Genomic DNA, 17,851 nt, shown 5'->3' with positions numbered 1-17,851 from the left:
GACTTGCACTAAGGCACGCCCCTACCACCCCCATTGCTCACCTCAACCGAACTACTTATCTACACAGCAAGCCTAGTTCCTTGTACAAACAAGCCAACCTTCTATTAAACAGATAGAGACAGGGAGTAGCGATTGGAATTAGCTTGTCAAAACATATTTTTGCGGCTCTTTTGCTGTCCCTGAGTCTAAACATTTGGTAGAGAGGCTTGTGAGATAGTGTCATCTTACATATTTCTCCTGGAGCTGGACTTTGAGACAAGGCTGGACATTGTGTGTTGGCACCACTACTCAGTGGGCACACCATGGGGTCAGATGAGGCCTACAACTTCGTCTTTAAAGGTGAGTTCAAGTTCTTTTTTAAAGTTTGAATCATATATGTCATGTGTAATTATTATGTAGCTGTAGACACATGTTTAGACTGGTACAATTACTCGCAAGTGTGTGAGTTTGAGCAAGTGTGTTGTTCATAGTAGTCCATTGACTTCTGTCAGTGGCGGCTAGACATAGGGTAGGATGTGCCAGCACTGACCAACTATGTGTCAACAAAACACATCAGATTGTTAGTAATATATCTACTAATACAGGCTGCAGCCAGGTAAGTCTCACCTGTGTCGATATTAGAGAAAACAACTTCAATAGTGTAGTAGATTATGTGCTGTTTCAAAGCATGAAAATGACTACCTAACTACTAATATTTATAGATGTTTTTGTCAATTATTTCTACAACAGCACAAAGGTCTGAGAGATATACCCAGAGCTTTTTTATGAATATCGTTAACCTTGTGGTTAAAGTCACTGGTTTTAAAGGAAAGCACTACTGCTAAAAATGTGATTGCTATTTACCTGAACACATGCACTGCCACTACATTAAACTGTTATTGTGTTAAAAAAATAAAATGGAGGTGTGTAACCTCTGAGTTGCACAACTTTATCAATATCATTCCATGCAAAAGAACATTCCTGAATATTTGATCCTATCACTCATTCCATTCATTCTACCCTCAACCTAGAAGCACGTGGATGAGTTACACTGCATGACCTACTGTACTGATTCAGATATGCCACAGGGTCTGGTATGTCTCCAGAGCATGGGTAAAAGTGAGGGTAAAAGGCACAAGGGAGACAGGGTGATAAGGTAAACTGATCTGACGATAGGGGAACAAGAAATCTCAGTTGCTTGCAGGAGGTTGATTAAATCAAATAGAGTGTTTTCAGTGATCCACATATAAACATTTTGTACTGATGCTACCCAGTCATAGGCTTGTTGTATCATACACACAGTAGACTATATTGTATCATATATAGTTGTAAAGAACCATTCCAATCAACTAAAATCATAAAATGTGTTCCTGCTTAGATTGTCTTTGGATAAACACATGATCTGACGGTGAGTCGTCAGGGCACTCCTCAAGGTCATAAAGTAAACTAACAGAAGCTGACCTCAAACCTTTTGACAAATGAGGGGTATGTTTTCCTTAGCTTAACTGGGGGACATACAAACCAGGCCATTAGGCTGCTTTAAGGCCTCTTGTCCCTCTTTGCCATGGAAACCAGCGGTATTGTTTACATAAGAGGTTACTGAGTATGGGAGGCGAAGGGGAGATGGCTGCATTTTCATCTCACCTAATAAAAAACAAAAGCAGAACAATGATCTGCCAGTGGAGTGAACAATTACCCAAAACAAACCAAAGCAGCACTACTCATAAACATTCCTTCCTTGCCGCTGCCCATTTTCCATCTCGGGTTAAAGTTAAACTTAATGGATTCGGAGGCCAGAAACTGAATGCTACTTGATGCGTTCGAATATTAATCTTTATGACCAAATCATTTGTCTTTGACCTACTGTATCAAAGTTGCCTATGCATTACTGTATGTGTGTACCATTTGAATATCCTTTATTGCACTGTAGTAAACCAAGCATGCAGTTTGCTGTGACGAGAACAAATTGATCTTGGTGGTACAGTTTTCTTATTACTCAAAATAGAAAGAATGTATTAGTATTAAGTGATCAAACAAGATTAATTTGTCATTAGTCTGTATTATTTGTCTGCTACCCTCTTTTGACTATTTCGTAGGCCGAATGCTGTGTAACCTGTCATAGTTTTGTCTTGACCGGTTTTCTTCATACTGTTGAGACTTTCCCTACTGGTAAGCTACCCAGGTTCCTATCACGGTCCACTTTAGTGCTCAAGGGTGAGAGTTAAGCAGAATCTACTGTTTTACTTGGCAGTGTTGACATCATGGTGCCACTGTGTCTTGTGGTCTTAGTTACAGTATCTATCAAGTAGGCTGAGGCTGGTTTTCTGAGTCAGCTGCTCACACTTGAAATGCAAACATTGAGTCACAGACAGAAACATAGAGGGGGTCTCTTATCATTCTTCCTTGTCCCTCCTCTGTTTGTACATGGTAGACTGAGGGCTCTATAGACTATAGAAGGAAGTAGCAGCGTAACCTGTACTGCCTGATTGTTGAGTGTCTTCCCCTTTTGAAGGACAGTTTCATTTGAGGAAACAAGTTCACTTGCTTGGTTTTCCCCAGAGAGGTTTGCCTGAGTATGTTAGTTCCCCATTTATCTTACAATAGATCCTACATTCTCTGGTTCTCTTTGTATCCCAGCAACCGATCTCATCTCTTTCTAAACCTCTCTCCATATACAAGACATCATACACCATACCTTTAGTCCTTAGTTACCATGTCCTTATCATTTTAGGGTTAGGGTTAGGGTTAGGGTTAGGGTTAGGGTTCGATAATTTCTATAAAACAAGCGCCATGATTTCGATGCCACCTCTGGGGTGTCTTCTGTCTTTCACTCTGTTTGTGTGCATTCCTCACTTAACGTTATTAAAGTATCAGTATCCGTTAACATGGGTGTGGTTCCATTTCTCAACATAGAGCACCATTGTGACAGAGCCCTAATGATATAATGGGAATAATGAGCAACAAACAACTAAGACTAAAGGGTGTATGTTAAGGTTTGTGAAATGGACTAGGCACACACCTAGAGTGGGCAGACACCTACACTAACAGGGGACTCACCTAAGAGTGACACACGCACAGCTTGAGCAGGGAGCGGTCATTGGTTATACTGTAGTTAGGTTGAGGTAAACACGGCCTGGTCTTCATCCGTGTTGGGACTTGTCTGAGGTGTCACCAGCAAATGAGGCACACTTAACTTAACTTATTTAAGAGTCATTGTCTGTGTTATACACCATTGCATGTACATTTACATTTAGGTCATTTAGCAGACGGTTTTATCCAAAGCGACGTACAATAAGTACATTTGTCTAAGTAAGTGAGTCAACTTTACATCAGTCATTGTAAGTGAAACACTTGCTCGCAAGTAAAACTCATTGCTATCATCACTGTAATTCTATATGTTTTGTACCCTGAAATGTCACCCTCAAGTTGTACGCCTGATACTACTCTCCACCTGCCTGTACCATAACGTCTTATTGGCTGGCGAACAGAAGGAAAGTGACACATAAGTCATCATAGAAAACAACTAGCATCTTCCCAAACACGAGTGGTGGATACTATACTCCACTACACAGTACTGTACTATGTAATATTGTAGACTACTGCACTATACTGCACTACACAACAGGGGAGGCTGGTGGAGGTGGAATCGGAAGACGGGCTCATTGTAATGGCTGGAATGGAATGAGGAAGGGTATCAAAGACCTGTGTTTGATACCCTTCCTCATTCCATTACAAGCATTACAATGAGCTCGTCCTCCGATTTCTTCCTCCGCCAGCCTCCCTCTCTGCACTACACTCCTAAACTATATCATACTATACTGTACTATACTATACTATACTCTTACTATATCATACTATACTATACTATACTCTTACTATGATACACTATACTGTTTACTATACTACGACAGTCTAACCGCTTTTGCAGTGACAGTGATGCCTGCTATGCTAGTTAGGCTAGTGCTCATGGACCAATCCCATCTCTCCTCCCCAGTGGTTTTGATCGGAGAGTCTGGCGTGGGCAAGAGTAACCTGCTGTCCCGCTTCACCAAGAACGAGTTCAGCCATGACAGCCGGACCACCATCGGTGTGGAGTTCAGCACGCGCACGGTGCAGCTGAATGGCTTCACCATCAAGGCCCAGATCTGGGACACGGCCGGGCTGGAGCGGTACCGGGCCATCACCTCAGCGTGCGTATATATATATACATACACACACACACACACACACACACACACACACACACACACACACACACACACACACACACTGGGTGGTATTACTATTGGCTAAAACACACACGCGGACAGGCATTGATTTTAGGTTTCCCCCCACATGGCCTGGTAGGTTCCCAGTAGGTTCCCAGTAGGTTCATTGTTCCAGTCTATTTCCAACTGGCACATTTTGGACTAAAAACCAATTGGCTGGAAACATCCAGACCCCAACATCTCTCTTTTCAGTCTTAAAAAAAATCCTGATTTGTACTTGTAATGAAACTGGATGGATTAATGGCATGGAAACATGTTTTAAAACAATAAAACCATGTCCATTCAATTTTACTACATGGAAAATCTGAGATTATGGGTATACTAACACAGGATTAGTTATTTTCTGTCAGGCTGGCTGGCTTTGAGTAATTACTTCACTTATGTTAATTAGTTTCCCTTGAAATGTCCCTTTTCACTTTTAAAAAGTGTATCACCTGACAGTATACGAGGGACCCATATAATATGATAATGGAAAAAAGTTGATCTGGGTACTCAAAGCAATCACGAATCAACAATGAATGCACAGTGTTGTTTGTGTGTGGTCTGTAACCTTTTCAAAGTAAATAATAAAAAAAAAAAAAAAAGGGTGTGCATTATCTATTGACTCCTCTCTTATATTTTGACTCTATCCTTTGACTCCTCTATATTTTGACTCCTCTATATTTTGACTCCTCTATCCTTTGACTCCTCTATATTTTGACTCCTCTATCCTTTGCTTTTGTCTGTTTACCCTTTAGTTACTACAGAGGTGCGGTCGGGGCATTATTGGTCTATGACATCACCAAGCACCTGACCTATGAGAGTGTGGAGCGCTGGCTGAAGGAGCTCTATGACCACGCAGACCCACACATTGTAGTGATGCTGGTGGGCAACAAAACTGATCTGCAGTCGGAGCGATCCGTGCCCCTCGAAGAGGCCAAGGACTTTGCAGGTGCTCTACCAAGTCCTTTTGGCCTTGAAGGAAAAGCAAGACTTGTTTCTAAAATAAAAAAAATAAAAACAGTTTCTTTCACCAATTGCTGAATGTGAGGCTCAAAAGAGAGAGAATCATCAGTTACAATCCCTAGATATTTGTATTGAGATACAGACTTAATCTCAGAGCCCTGATAAGTGGTGATACATGGAAGGTTCAATGGCTTTGATTTTGTATTTGAAAACATCATGAGCAATGGGAAATAGCATTAACTTGTCCAAACTTGTGGATGGCAGTATGTCATTCCAAATATAACACAGCTAAATGAGTAATCAGATCTTTCTTACTCTATGCAGACAAGAAAGGACTATTGTACATAGAGACCTCAGCCTTGGAGTCCACTAATGTTGAGGCGGCATTCAATAACGTCCTTGCAGGTAATTCATTTGTGTGTATTTACCCCCTGTATTTACCCCCTGTATTATGGATGTTGTTTTTTTTGCTGTAGCAAATCTTGTTATGGGATCAGAAGGAAATGTACTAAGCACTCTATGACATCCAATTACTAGTGACCACAGTTTGACCCCTTTTGATCTTGAAATGAGAAATCTAGCAACCTCAAACAACAAAAAGAAAGATACAATGTTGCCAATATTCTGATTGAGATGAGTGTAGCAGCAGCAGCAGCAGCAGAAGATTTGGCAATATCTTACTGCAACAAAAGCAATAAGAAGAAGGTATTGCCAAACCAAAGTTGTACCACACTACGGTTGTGAAACCAGTTGTGTCAGTCGTTGTTTGTGCTACGGTGATGTACCTGTTCCAGTATGTCTGCCTCACCAGTAGGTGTATTGCACCTCTGTTTCACCCATCAGAGATCCACAGGAAAGTGAGCAGTAAGGAGGTGACGCGGGGGTCCATTAATGCTGTGTCTCTGACAAACCCCGTCCAAAGAGCTGCAGATGACCCACAAGATAAGAAGCCCTGCTGTAAGAACATCTGATGGGACAAACCATGAGAGGGGGGCCCAGGGGGGGTGACAGTGGAGTAGTATGGAGCTACTTAACCCCAATGACCCCCCCCTCCCCCCCCCACTGTGATCTGAGGTGGTACAGACCACTCTCCCACCCTCCTTTACTAAGCCTAAGGGGCTTGATAGGATGTTTTAGGATACCACTCTGTGACTAATGTTACTTAGTTACATACACTGATACATTGTGGCAGACAGAGCGATATTTGTACTGCCAAAGTTGATGAAATGTGCATGGGCATGGCTGGAAATCCAGGGTCAATTTTGTCCAAGAATCCACTAATGGTCTGAATGTGGGTCAGTGGAAAAAAACACAAATGTCAAAACAGTATAGAAATGGTAATGTGCTGTGGATAACAGCCAAGTCATAATTTAACTTTGCTATGAGGGAGAAATGCGCTTTAAACGACTGTTCTTCAATGTATATTCCTCTTTTTATTACCTTATAAGGGATGACGGGCTTGGTAATAACTGTGGTGCCAAAACAAAGAATGTTATGCTGTCACTGTTGTGCATGCATAGGCATATTTTATGTAGTTATGTAGTTTTATGATATCTTACCTGTGCAGACGTACAATAAACTATGACTGATTGACAAAAGAGATGGAATATTTGTGTTTTCTTTACAGAGCCTGTAGATCTGATGAGTTAGTCGTCACATACCGTATGAGACATGATCAGCCATTGATAAGCTTATCTTATATGGGCTGTCGTGAGATTGTAGCAAAATTAGCCGTCAGTGTGCTGTACTTTACTGCGTTTTTCACGTGCAGCAGATAACGAGGTGATTATGATACTACGCCAAGATCTCGGTAAACCTGAGGCTCGCCCTCTCTGGCATACCTGCAGAGGCTTGGGACTGACGACGTCACCCAAGTAGCGATGAGCAGGATAAATAAAGGGAAATCATGAGTGACAACAGAGCAGACCAATCACGCAAGACACAGTGACAGGTGTCCGTCGTCCATTGACCAGTCGAAATTGAGTAAAAGGCGGGGCTAAGCATTCGACGTTACGTCGTTTCGGAAATGGCAAATTACAAGTGGTAGGAGACAGGAGAGGAAAGTTTTCGGAAGATAGTTTGTTATATGTGAAAATCGTATGCCCGAAGACAAGGACGACAGCCGCGTAACACGTTCAGAAATAAGGGCAGGGTTTTACAGGTGTTGTCGACGTGCGAAATTAGCTTCGTTTACCGTAGTAGCTCACTGGGTTGTTCGCCCGAAGGAAGCGGTCGGTCGTGAGATAAATGGTCAAGAAGTTTTTGCGAATTGAACAGAGATACCAGCACGGGAGGGCTTGAGAACCTATTCATTTGCTTAGGTAGAAACAGTTGTAAGAGATGACGAACAGAGAAGACGAATATGACTATCTTTTCAAAGGTGAGTGGGTGTATACTTTTCCAATGACATTGTGAGTTTGTTGGTCCCATGATGATGTCGACCTTAGCTGCGTTCAGCACCACCGCTTCAACACATCTGATGCGTCGCCGCTTCCGCTCGCTGTCAAACGCATGATTGTTCTGTGGCGACAATGTAGCGACCGCTGTCAAAAGTAATACGCACTAATTATTGTAACAACTTGCGCCCTAATTGCTGTAACTAATTTGTTAAAATGAGTTAATTTGAACATATGGCTACATTGTAGCTGAGTGGGCCACGGTGTAGCAGGTAGTTGATTGCAACATGACTGACGGACGGCTACTGTATGAGCACACTGGAGTACCGTGTTAAGTGGCTGTTGTACAGTCATCATTTTGTACGCCTGTGATGCAATCATCTGGGCAGGCAGTGTTGGTCAACAAGGGGTCATAGGATATTCTGTGGCAGGATGACACATCAAAACACTGCATTGACCGATTCTGGCTAGTGAATTACCCAATGTGACCACCACATCGTAGCCTACCGGACAAACCGCCACTACAGTAAGGGTTCCATTGGCTGTTCCCGCACACCACAGTACCCAACGGAAACTTAGTTGAGAAATAGTCTCCATTATCTTCTTACAAGATGGAGAATACATATGATCCCTAATCCTTGACTCTTTTTTTCCTACTGGACAACAACGATTGAAAAGGCCCTCCATTCTCTGCATGGCTGTTTCAGACCCTGGGAAACTATAACTTCCTCATTCACAAATGTATAGTTCCATCCCCCTGTGTTACCTAGAACAAAGGGACATGTAGTGCGTGGGGTCTTTTGTTCAAATATTGGACACCTAACCACATGTCGACAAACTGGAAATACCTGCATGAACCTTGTCTGTGTGTCTTCAGTCACAAAGAAGGCTCTGACAGTAGTATCAACGAGATTTACAACCCTACTTTAAGATAAAATGCCAAATAGCAAGATTATCTGATCCAGTAGAACACTGCTAGATTGCTCTGTTCCATAGAGACCATAGACAAGATGAAGACTGACAGTCTGCCTGAAACTTTACAAGAGAATTGTGGGTCCCTGGGTGTTTGACTCTCCCTGGTTTCTCCTCACGTTACCTGTTTTTTTTAATTATCCCTTTACTGCACCCATCACTGTTAAGGCTAGCCATGAGTCAGTCAGGTGAGCTGTTGAATGAATCACCCATCTCAAGTGAGGAAAAGGAGGAAGTTGATCAACGTTCTTAATGTAATAGTTCCACTGCTGGGCATACTCCTTCCTCCTCTTCAACTGCCTATTTTACACACAACCTGAATCCCCACTGACAATTAGATTTCCACATAAGTTAGTAATAACTCCTAGATAACATAAGAAATAGACTTTTATGAGGCTAGGCTAGGCTACACCAGTTATGCAGTGTTGGTGTCCAAGAATAGAAAAGGGTTGCAGCTTTAGAACCTTGGAATGTAGCCGGCACAATACCTGCAGTGTAACGTGTGATGACATCACATTTCTGGTGTTGGATGCACTGAAGGTTGCAGAATGCTGCACACCCCCCGCCCAGTATATTTTGTGCCATGAGAATCCCCATTACCATTTGGCATGTCAGGAAGTTAGTTGATGGGCAATGTAGTTCGGGGAGTCTTCATGTAGAATGGGCTTATTTCTGGAACTACAAATTCACAGTTTTTACATGGCGAACAGAGGGGGAGAGTTGCTGACAGATTGCTTGAGGAACAAGCAGATATTTGTTACTGTAGATTCTCACTGTCTCACTCCAATTAGCCTGCAGGTTTCTTCCTGTGTCTATTGCAACACAGTAGACACATCTTGTGATACGCTTTCACATGGTTAGATTCAAACATGAGCAATGCAGAGAATATGTCACCAAATGTACACACAGTGGTTGATTAGTCAATAAGCCGTCATCAACAGACAACCAGTTCCTGTTTCCTAATAGCAGGGTGGTGAGCTTGTGACATTTGAGTATTCAAGGAGAGCATTTTCCTCTTGACTCACCTAAGACTCATTATAGATACGTCTTTTCATCCCGACACAGCTCCGCCTTCTGCTAAGAAATGAATAGGCCTAGGTGTCAAATTGTTCATTGCTCCATATGGTGGGTGGGTGTGTTGCAGGGGAGGCTGATGGAGGTAGAAATCGGAGGATGGGCTCATTGTAATGCATGGAACGAAATAGGGAAGGGTACTGTATCAAATGTGTGTTTTTTTGTTGTTGTTTTTTTTTAAATATGTTTTTAGGGCATTTCTGCTTTATTGGGATGGAGACAGTAGAGGTTGACAGGAAGGATGGGTGAGAGAGAGGAGGGATGACATGCAAGATATGTCGAGGGTCGGAATCGAACCAGGAACCTTGCGATTATGTGGTATGCGCATTAGTGTGCTACGCCACTAAGCGCCCCCAAATGTGTGTTTGATCCCATTCCTGATTCCATCCTCATTCCATCAGTGATGTGAATTAAAGCACGTTCCTGTTGGGAGCTCATTAAATGGAGGGGAGGTGCCAGTAGCATTATTGATTAGTTAGAAGTGATTAGTGGAGCGTATCCAAGGTGATCTGACAGTGACGGCTGCTCTGTCGTTTTCTCACCTCACAGCAGGTAAATGTACCCAGCTGCAGCGTCCAAAATAAAACACAGCACATACCAGCATACCTCCCACACCTGTTCTCAGGTGGTCTTATGTTTTGTATTGTGTAGGTTATCTGACACGAATATACGGGACTCATGAATGAATTTGTAAATGTGCTAGGCTTCCTTACGACACATTTACATCAACAGGCTACTCAGCAGACTGATCTGATATTATGATTAGTCCTGTCGTTAGTCCTACAGTACCATGACACACGCCCCTCCCCTCTGTGTCTCCAGTGGTGCTTATTGGGGATTCGGGCGTGGGGAAGAGTAACCTGCTGTCCCGATTCACCCGCAACGAGTTCAACCTAGAGAGCAAGAGCACCATCGGGGTGGAGTTTGCCACTCGCAGCATCCAGGTGGAGGGCAAGACCGTCAAGGCCCAGATCTGGGACACGGCGGGCCAGGAGCGCTACAGAGCAATCACCTCAGCGTGGGTACACACACACACACACACACACACACACAAACAAACTCTGTAGACATGGACAAAGACACACACACACACACACACACACACAGTAGACGTGGACAAAGACACACACACGGCGTGCTGGGCATAGACATACTCCACATATTTTACATGCATACATACATACACACACACACACACACACACATAATACATGCACTGTTGATTGTTGAATGTTTGCGCATGTTGAACTACATCCGTACTCACAGATGATTCCACACTAGCTCTTAACTTATCTTCTTTCCTGATTTGAATGTGGCTCTTGGCTTTGAGCAATGTCGTTTAAAATGGGGAAGAACAAAAAAGAAACCTACCACCCTAGTAAATGAACTAATTGTTGCGGTGTCCGTCCGTGCTCACGCTCCCATGGTGTCCCTTCATCCCACCCGTTGTTCAGGTACTACCGCGGTGCGGTGGGGGCCCTGCTGGTGTACGACATCGCCAAGCACCTGACGTACGAAAACGCTGAGCGCTGGCTGAAGGAGCTGCAGGACCACGCTGACAGCAACATCGTCATCATGCTGGTGGGAAACAAGAGTGACCTGCGCCACCTCCGCGCCGTGCCCACAGACGAGGCCAAGGCCTTAGCAGGTAGACCTTATACATGTTCATCAAGACGTAGGAGAAGTTTAAAGGAGTCCTCTGTAGTCAACAGTTGTTTATAGATGTATTGGTGGAAGATTCTTTGCGAGTACAAAATCTGAGAGGAGGGACAGGTGGGGATTGGTGAAAATCAAACAACTTTTAAGTTTTGTTTAAACTGCAATTGTGTGTTTAATTTGTCATGCTAAAACAGGGAGAAGATCAACGATTGATTTGCGTCTTTAAAGAGCATCTATTTTATTTCTTGTTACTAGACAGAAGAGTTGTTTTTTCCCCCCTTAAGATGCTAAGAATAAACCTACGCAGGATTGTAAACTTCAAATTTACATAATATTGGACATAAAGCAATATGGACACAGTAACAGTAAAAAACCAACATCGTCACAGTAAACATTGCCATCACGTTTGGTTCTTCATTGGGAACAGGTGCATTTCAAACAGTATTTCAGAGAGAATCTAGTGAGTCTAAATGAGGCACCTGAGTTCCACCGTCAGGGGTCAGGGGTCAGGGGACTGCTCCTCACTGTCAGCCGTAGCCTGCTGTAACCTTGGGGACAACCCCTTTGATGAGGAGACAACAGAGCCTCCAACTGACGACCTTAGCCAGTGATTGATGGGGCACAGTTATGAAAGAAGCACATTCCCTTGCCTCATGTCCTCCATTATTTATCTGCGTAGTAGTTGATATGTGCGACTGGTAAAATTAAAACAGATAGTCAACAGTCGGATGGGTCACGTCGTATCACTCACCGTGATGCACAGTCCCTACTTAAGTAAGCTTCCATGTCCTGATCCTGAGGACTCGCAGAGGTGTGCAAGGTTTGGTTCTTGCCTAGTACTAACACAACTGATTGAGTTAATCAAGGGGTGTGGTGTACTGGGCTAGAACAAAATAATGCATGCCCTGTTGGTCCCAGCGTCCAGGGTTGAAGAAGACTGTCCTGGGTTTCAACAGAGGGGGGGTAATGGTCTCTTCACTGCCTCTCCACTGAAATGCGACCTCGTTAACCTATTAGTCTACGGTTCTTGTTGTAGCTTTGTGTAATTTGTTTCAAGTGTTTGCTTGTGACCTTGCGAGTCCAAGCCGTTCCTCAGCCCTCCTTACTTCATGCACAGATACTTTGAATTGTAAATGGCCCTCGATAAGACAGATCTGATGGATTACTGAGTGTAATTGTCCTATTGTTCCTCACTATAACGGAGAAGCCAGGACAGCAAAGGTTCATTGTGTACAGGCAGTTGACGGTAATGAAATATGGAGTAGAGCCACAATCTCTCATTGAATTAATAATATTGATTTGTCACCAAATCCGTCTCATGCTGTACGAGTCAAGGGGTCATTGACTTAACGCTTTGTGTAAGATGTCAGCTCCGCTGTGGTGACTGGTACCTATATCCTCATTGCTGAAGTCGTTTTTTTTTTCCCCCCCTCGCCCTCAATGGAGGACATGAACAATAAAATAACAACCACAGTTATACGTAATGTACAGCTATTCACCTGGCATGGTACATACAATGCAATATCCACAAGCTTATACCCTTACACGTATATAGACATTTACCAATTCCCATCACTGCCAGTATTGGGTTCACCAATGAATCGGCCAATCAACTATCCATTGCATATCTAATTCCAACCGTTGCTGAACTATTAAGGATTCTTTAGGAAATGATTACTTGTGTAGACAAGCTAATATGTGGAGGCATTAGGATGCTAATGACCCATGTGTATTTATTTGTGTGTATTCTTTTATTTATTTATTTTACAGAGAAGCATGGACTGTCTTTCCTGGAGACCTCAGCGTTGGACTCCTCAAATGTGGAGCTGGCTTTCCAGACGATTCTCACAGGTCAGTGTGCAACATGTGGACAACCGTGCCACGATGCCGTTCTTTAGCTGTGGTCCTAATATAAGCCATTTAGCTGACGCTTTTATCCAAAGCGACTTACATTGCAGTGAGTGAATACATTTCAGTATATATGGTGCCAGTGGGAATCGAACCCACAACCTAAGCGTTGTCAGCGCCATGCTCTACCAACTGAGCCACAGAGGACCTACCGGACACAGCAAATACTGTTGGTTTTATAGGGATTGGTGCATCTTAGATTATTACTCATGCCAAGTTACTTATTCACTTCTTATTAACATATTTGGTTTCATAGTATTGATGTCTTTACACTCTGAAAGCTTGTTTTGTTGCATCTGATCTGTAACACCGCTTTCCACCATTAGATGGCAGCAAAATCCAGCTCATTGTCAGGCGTCTATGAACACTGTGCAGTCCATTGTGTCAGACCTGAGTTCTGTAAGGTCAAAAGCATGGGTAATTGGCACACTTGTAGTACACTCAGACAATCAGACTTCTAGAGAGCCTCTCTATCAAGTCAGCATTTGCCAGGAAACTGCTAAGGCATTTCTTTTGTGTCTGGTTCACAAATGTACTCAGGAATGCAAATATGAACTTTCCAGATGCGTCTCCTCGAATACTGCAGACACACAGTATAGTTCTTCATACTCCAAATAACTTAAAAATAAATAAGAACCACTGCATGAGTGGGTTACCATGAAGAAATGGCGTGCTTCTAAGCCCACTTAGGAAATGCATTTCTTTACACACGGCTGATCATAGGGGCTTGGCAAAAAAAAAAGCAATCAACAGCGACTGACTCGAAGCCGAAAGATGTCGAAGGGACAATCTATCGGATGAGTGGGGCCTCCGACTCAATTGCTTCTTGCCATTTGTATTCTTCTCCTCCATGACCTATTCCCACCGCCTTCATTTGTACAATTAGCCATTCTACCCACACGCCCTCTTTGGCAGTCATTTTTATTCATAAAAACTTCAAAACCAACGAGCCCCATTGAGCTAATGCTAGTGCTAATTGGCTCATTAAGAGAGGAGGACAGAGCGAGGAGCTGTGTGCTCGTACAGCCCTGCAGGGATGGAGCTCGAGACCCTCTGACCCGTGAGACATGCCGACTGTACACAGTCGTGATGCGGTCCGAACAGAGGCCGGTCGGGGTCATTCGCCCACTCGTTTTTTCACAGAATGTTTCTCAATCTGCTACTGATTTAGGGTGCAGGGGATGAGGATTGTAGTTTCACTGATTTAGGGTGCAGGGGATGAGGATTGTGGTTTCGCTGATTTAGGGTGCAGGGGATGAGGATTGTGGTTTCACTGATTTAGGGTGCAGGGGATGAGGATTGTAGTTTCACTGATTTAGGGTACAGGGGATGAGGATTGTGGTTTCACTGATTTAGGGTACAGGGGATGAGGATTGTAGTTTCACTGATTTAGGGTGCAGGGGATGAGGATTGTGGTTTCACTGATTTAGGGTACAGGGGATGAGGATCGTGGTTTCAACGGCCAGTCAGCAGCGTATTCCATGAGTTAGTTCAGCGTCAGACAAGGGATTCAGGAGCTTTTTATTTGCTTTCTGTTAGTTTCCTTTCCCTTTGGTTTTTGGAGTCTGCTCACCTGGCTTTCCTCGGGTGTTAGTTTTTTATTAAAAGTTAAGAACCCCCTCAAGCAGACTCGTGATGTCATCACGTCCTGCTGTTAACCCTGACCGGAGGGAGGAAGACACCGGCGCTACGGCCACGTGGGGAGTTGTTGTAGAAACGCTGGCACTCTCTCTTCACTTTTCCTGTTGCTGTGTCATGTTCTCACCTCTCTCTCTCGCCCCTCTCTCCCCCACCCCTCTCTCTCTCTTTCTCTCTCCCCCACCCCTCTCCCTCTCCCTCTCTCCCCCACCCCTCTCCCCCTCCCTCTCTCCCCCACCCCTCTCCCTCTCTCCCCCACCCCTCTCCCTCTCTCCCTCTGTCTCCTGCAGCCATCTACAACATCGTGTCCCAGCGGCAGATGTCGGGACGCAGCGACGCTGATTTCTCGCCCAACTCCAATGTTGTGCCCATCACGGTGCAGCCCACGCAGAACGCCGCCAAGCAGAGTGCCTGCTGCCAGAACAACTGAGGTCCTGGCACTCACCAGGCCAGGGAGAGACAGGGACAGGGACAGGCAGGTAGACAGGGGTGGGGGGTGGTGGGTGGGGGGGGGGGGGGGCGACTGACTAACAAACACAGGGGTACAGAGGGAGAGAAACCGCAGCATAAGGGGGTACAGCCACAGGGGCTCAGAGAGAGAGGGGGGGGGGTGACAAGTTTAACCAAGGGGACAGGGAGACAGGGAGAGAGGGGGACAGGGAGACCATCTGTAAGGGGAGCAGGCAGGCAGGCAGATGAACAGAGGGAGGGAGGCTATGAAGTGTGTTTCCACAACCTCTGTTTTTTATTGTTTCCACTATGTGGTCTGTCCCTATCAAATCCAATAAGCCCAACGGATACGCCCCGCCTTGATCAGCTTTCAGTATGAAAAAGAGGGACATGAACCGAGATTGATTTACATTAAATGGGACATTCAGTGTGTTATGGTGAGGCCCCTCTGTTTATTTCTGTAGTTTTGTGTGTGTCTTTCATTTCGAACTGATCTCCAGTTGTAAGCTCAATTTAATAAGCCCGTGAACACTCGCCCTGGATTCCCCCGGCGCAGGAGAAGGGCAATAAGACTCCAACTGTCTTCACTGAGGTGTAACCCCCTCTCCATTGTCTCTCCCAAATGTATTTGAGTTTATGTCCCCATGATATTTATTTAACACTATATTGAGGTCTTGTTGACCCGAGGGATTGTGTAAAGATGCAGCTCTGGGTGGGTTTGATCTGACCCTGCTTACTTCTTATGAATGGGGGGGGTCCTCTCGCTTTTGCTTCTTGCTTTCATTGGTAATCATATCTTTTTCTTATGGAGTCATCAAATGTTACTGCCCTTGGCTCATGGTTGAATGAGGAGTTCAGCCACTGCATCCTAACTATCCCTGGTCAGATGTCAGACCAAATCAAGATGTCCCATAGCGCTACTTTGCTTGTCCGCTTCAGCAGTGTATTCAAGACTCCTGCACCACTCCACATACAGCACATTACATCACCTATAACTCCCACTATCCACTGCATGTGTCTTTTGCCGTTTTTTTTTTTGCAAACAGACCAGTCTTGCTTTTCCAAGCTTTTGGGATGTTATCCTTAACCATAACTGTCATGATATAACTGTCTCATTGCTGATAGCCATTTCAACATCTTCCCCTGTGGCTGGAGAGAAATGGGAAGAGATTGGTCAGAGTGGGTGGTTGGTAAACCATGTTGTCTGAATGGAGCCTTGCCCAGCCTTGCCTGGCCTGGCGGCAGCCGCCTGCAGGGATGGATGGACAGATCATGTTGCAGGAGATAGGGTAGTAAGGGCACTCAGCCTTGCCTGCTCCCAGGTCTCTGATGCACCCAAGACGGCTAGTTTTACTGTAAATGAAATCCTCCACTGCCCACCCCTCTTTATCTGCTGTATGTAACTGAAACAGTATCATGCCTTCTGGGACCTCCCTTAACAGTGTCCTGGGTCAGTTGTTTTTTTCTGTTTGGCGATGGGTTGGTCAGGTTTGGGTCTGCTAGGTGGGGGAGGGGAGGGAGGTGAGGGAGGGAGGGAGGTCTTACTACAGCCAAAGGGCAACGGTGTAAACAATCATTATCCTGCTGAGTTTTTCCACAACACTTGCTTTTTCTGGTGGCTTTCCTCAATGCTAAATTGGGTGGTAAAGATTAGAGGTTTTTAAATGTTGATTCTCATATCTGTATATTTGGATTACATGTGTTTAAATAAAGAAATTTCATTTGGTAATAGTTGGGCTTTTTTGCTTCCCTCTCAAATCATAATGTACGTTCATTTTCTCAAAAGAATTAGTTGCCGTGAGTATGGTCTCCATGGTCTCCTACGCCATTTCATCACTGCATCTTGGACAGGCATAAAGACAAAGGAGAGAGCTTCAATTGATGATTTCATTTTTTGTTTTATTAGAAACATTTACAATACATCTTGAATCTTGGAAAAATAACAAAGAAACCAAAACTAATATGGCGCAGATACAATAATAAAATGTCAACAAAGAAATTCACAAAAACATGTGCTAAGAAATAAACCTGCAATATCACATGCCTCCACCCAGCATGACACACTGTAACAGAGTTCAAAGAAGACTTATTTTTCCATCAAAGTGACGGCCAGCCACGGACGGCCACATGGCAAACCCTCTCCCACCGATCACAGAGAAACCAGAAACTATCGCCAGGAGATGCCGGCTCAAAACTAATGCACTAAGACCACTATAAGACCGGTATGAAACACTTCTACTGTGAATCTGAAAATCTGAAATGCTACCAAAGACAACTGTCAGACTGCAGTGGCCCCTTGGGAAGAGGATGGAGTTTGACCTGGAGGGTCATTTCAGTCCCCATGCCTTTATGTCACCGGTGGCTGGAAAATGTGCCATTCTGACAATGTTGATTATTATTATTATTATTTTACAGGTTTGAAAGTTTGGCCTTTCATGATCTAGTGGTAGGAGTCAACAAATTGAGTACACTTGAGTTAGTTGAATCAGTAAATGAAGAGATGACCCCCCCAGGTTTTCCCTCACCTTTAAGGAACTGAGATGAGAAAATAAGACATTGACG

General features: G+C 44.1%; 2 protein-coding genes across 2 annotated transcripts; both read left to right on the top strand.

The window, feature by feature from the left end:
* Window positions 1-80: 80 nt before the first annotated feature.
* rab25b (RAB25, member RAS oncogene family b) lies at window positions 81-6,792 on the top strand. The gene is made up of 5 exons (XM_083679054.1): window positions 81-339; window positions 3,974-4,169; window positions 4,985-5,178; window positions 5,517-5,597; window positions 6,036-6,792. Exons 1-5 carry the CDS (start codon window positions 303-305, stop codon window positions 6,161-6,163), a joined length of 636 nt encoding a protein of 211 aa, XP_083535180.1. The 5' UTR covers window positions 81-302; the 3' UTR covers window positions 6,164-6,792.
* Window positions 6,793-7,190: 398 nt separating this feature from the next.
* On the top strand, window positions 7,191-15,326 carry rab11al (RAB11a, member RAS oncogene family, like). The gene is made up of 5 exons (XM_083678453.1): window positions 7,191-7,572; window positions 10,457-10,652; window positions 11,089-11,282; window positions 13,064-13,144; window positions 15,130-15,326. The coding sequence occupies exons 1-5, from the start codon at window positions 7,533-7,535 to the stop codon at window positions 15,267-15,269; spliced, it is 651 nt and encodes a 216-aa protein (XP_083534579.1). The 5' UTR covers window positions 7,191-7,532; the 3' UTR covers window positions 15,270-15,326.
* The last annotated feature ends 2,525 nt before the right edge of the window (window positions 15,327-17,851 follow it).

Source organism: Argentina silus, assembly GCF_951799395.1.
Source record: "Argentina silus genome assembly, chromosome: 10".
NCBI classification, from domain to species: domain Eukaryota; kingdom Metazoa; phylum Chordata; class Actinopteri; order Argentiniformes; family Argentinidae; genus Argentina; species Argentina silus.
This window is presented reverse-complemented; position numbering and strand designations above follow the sequence as displayed.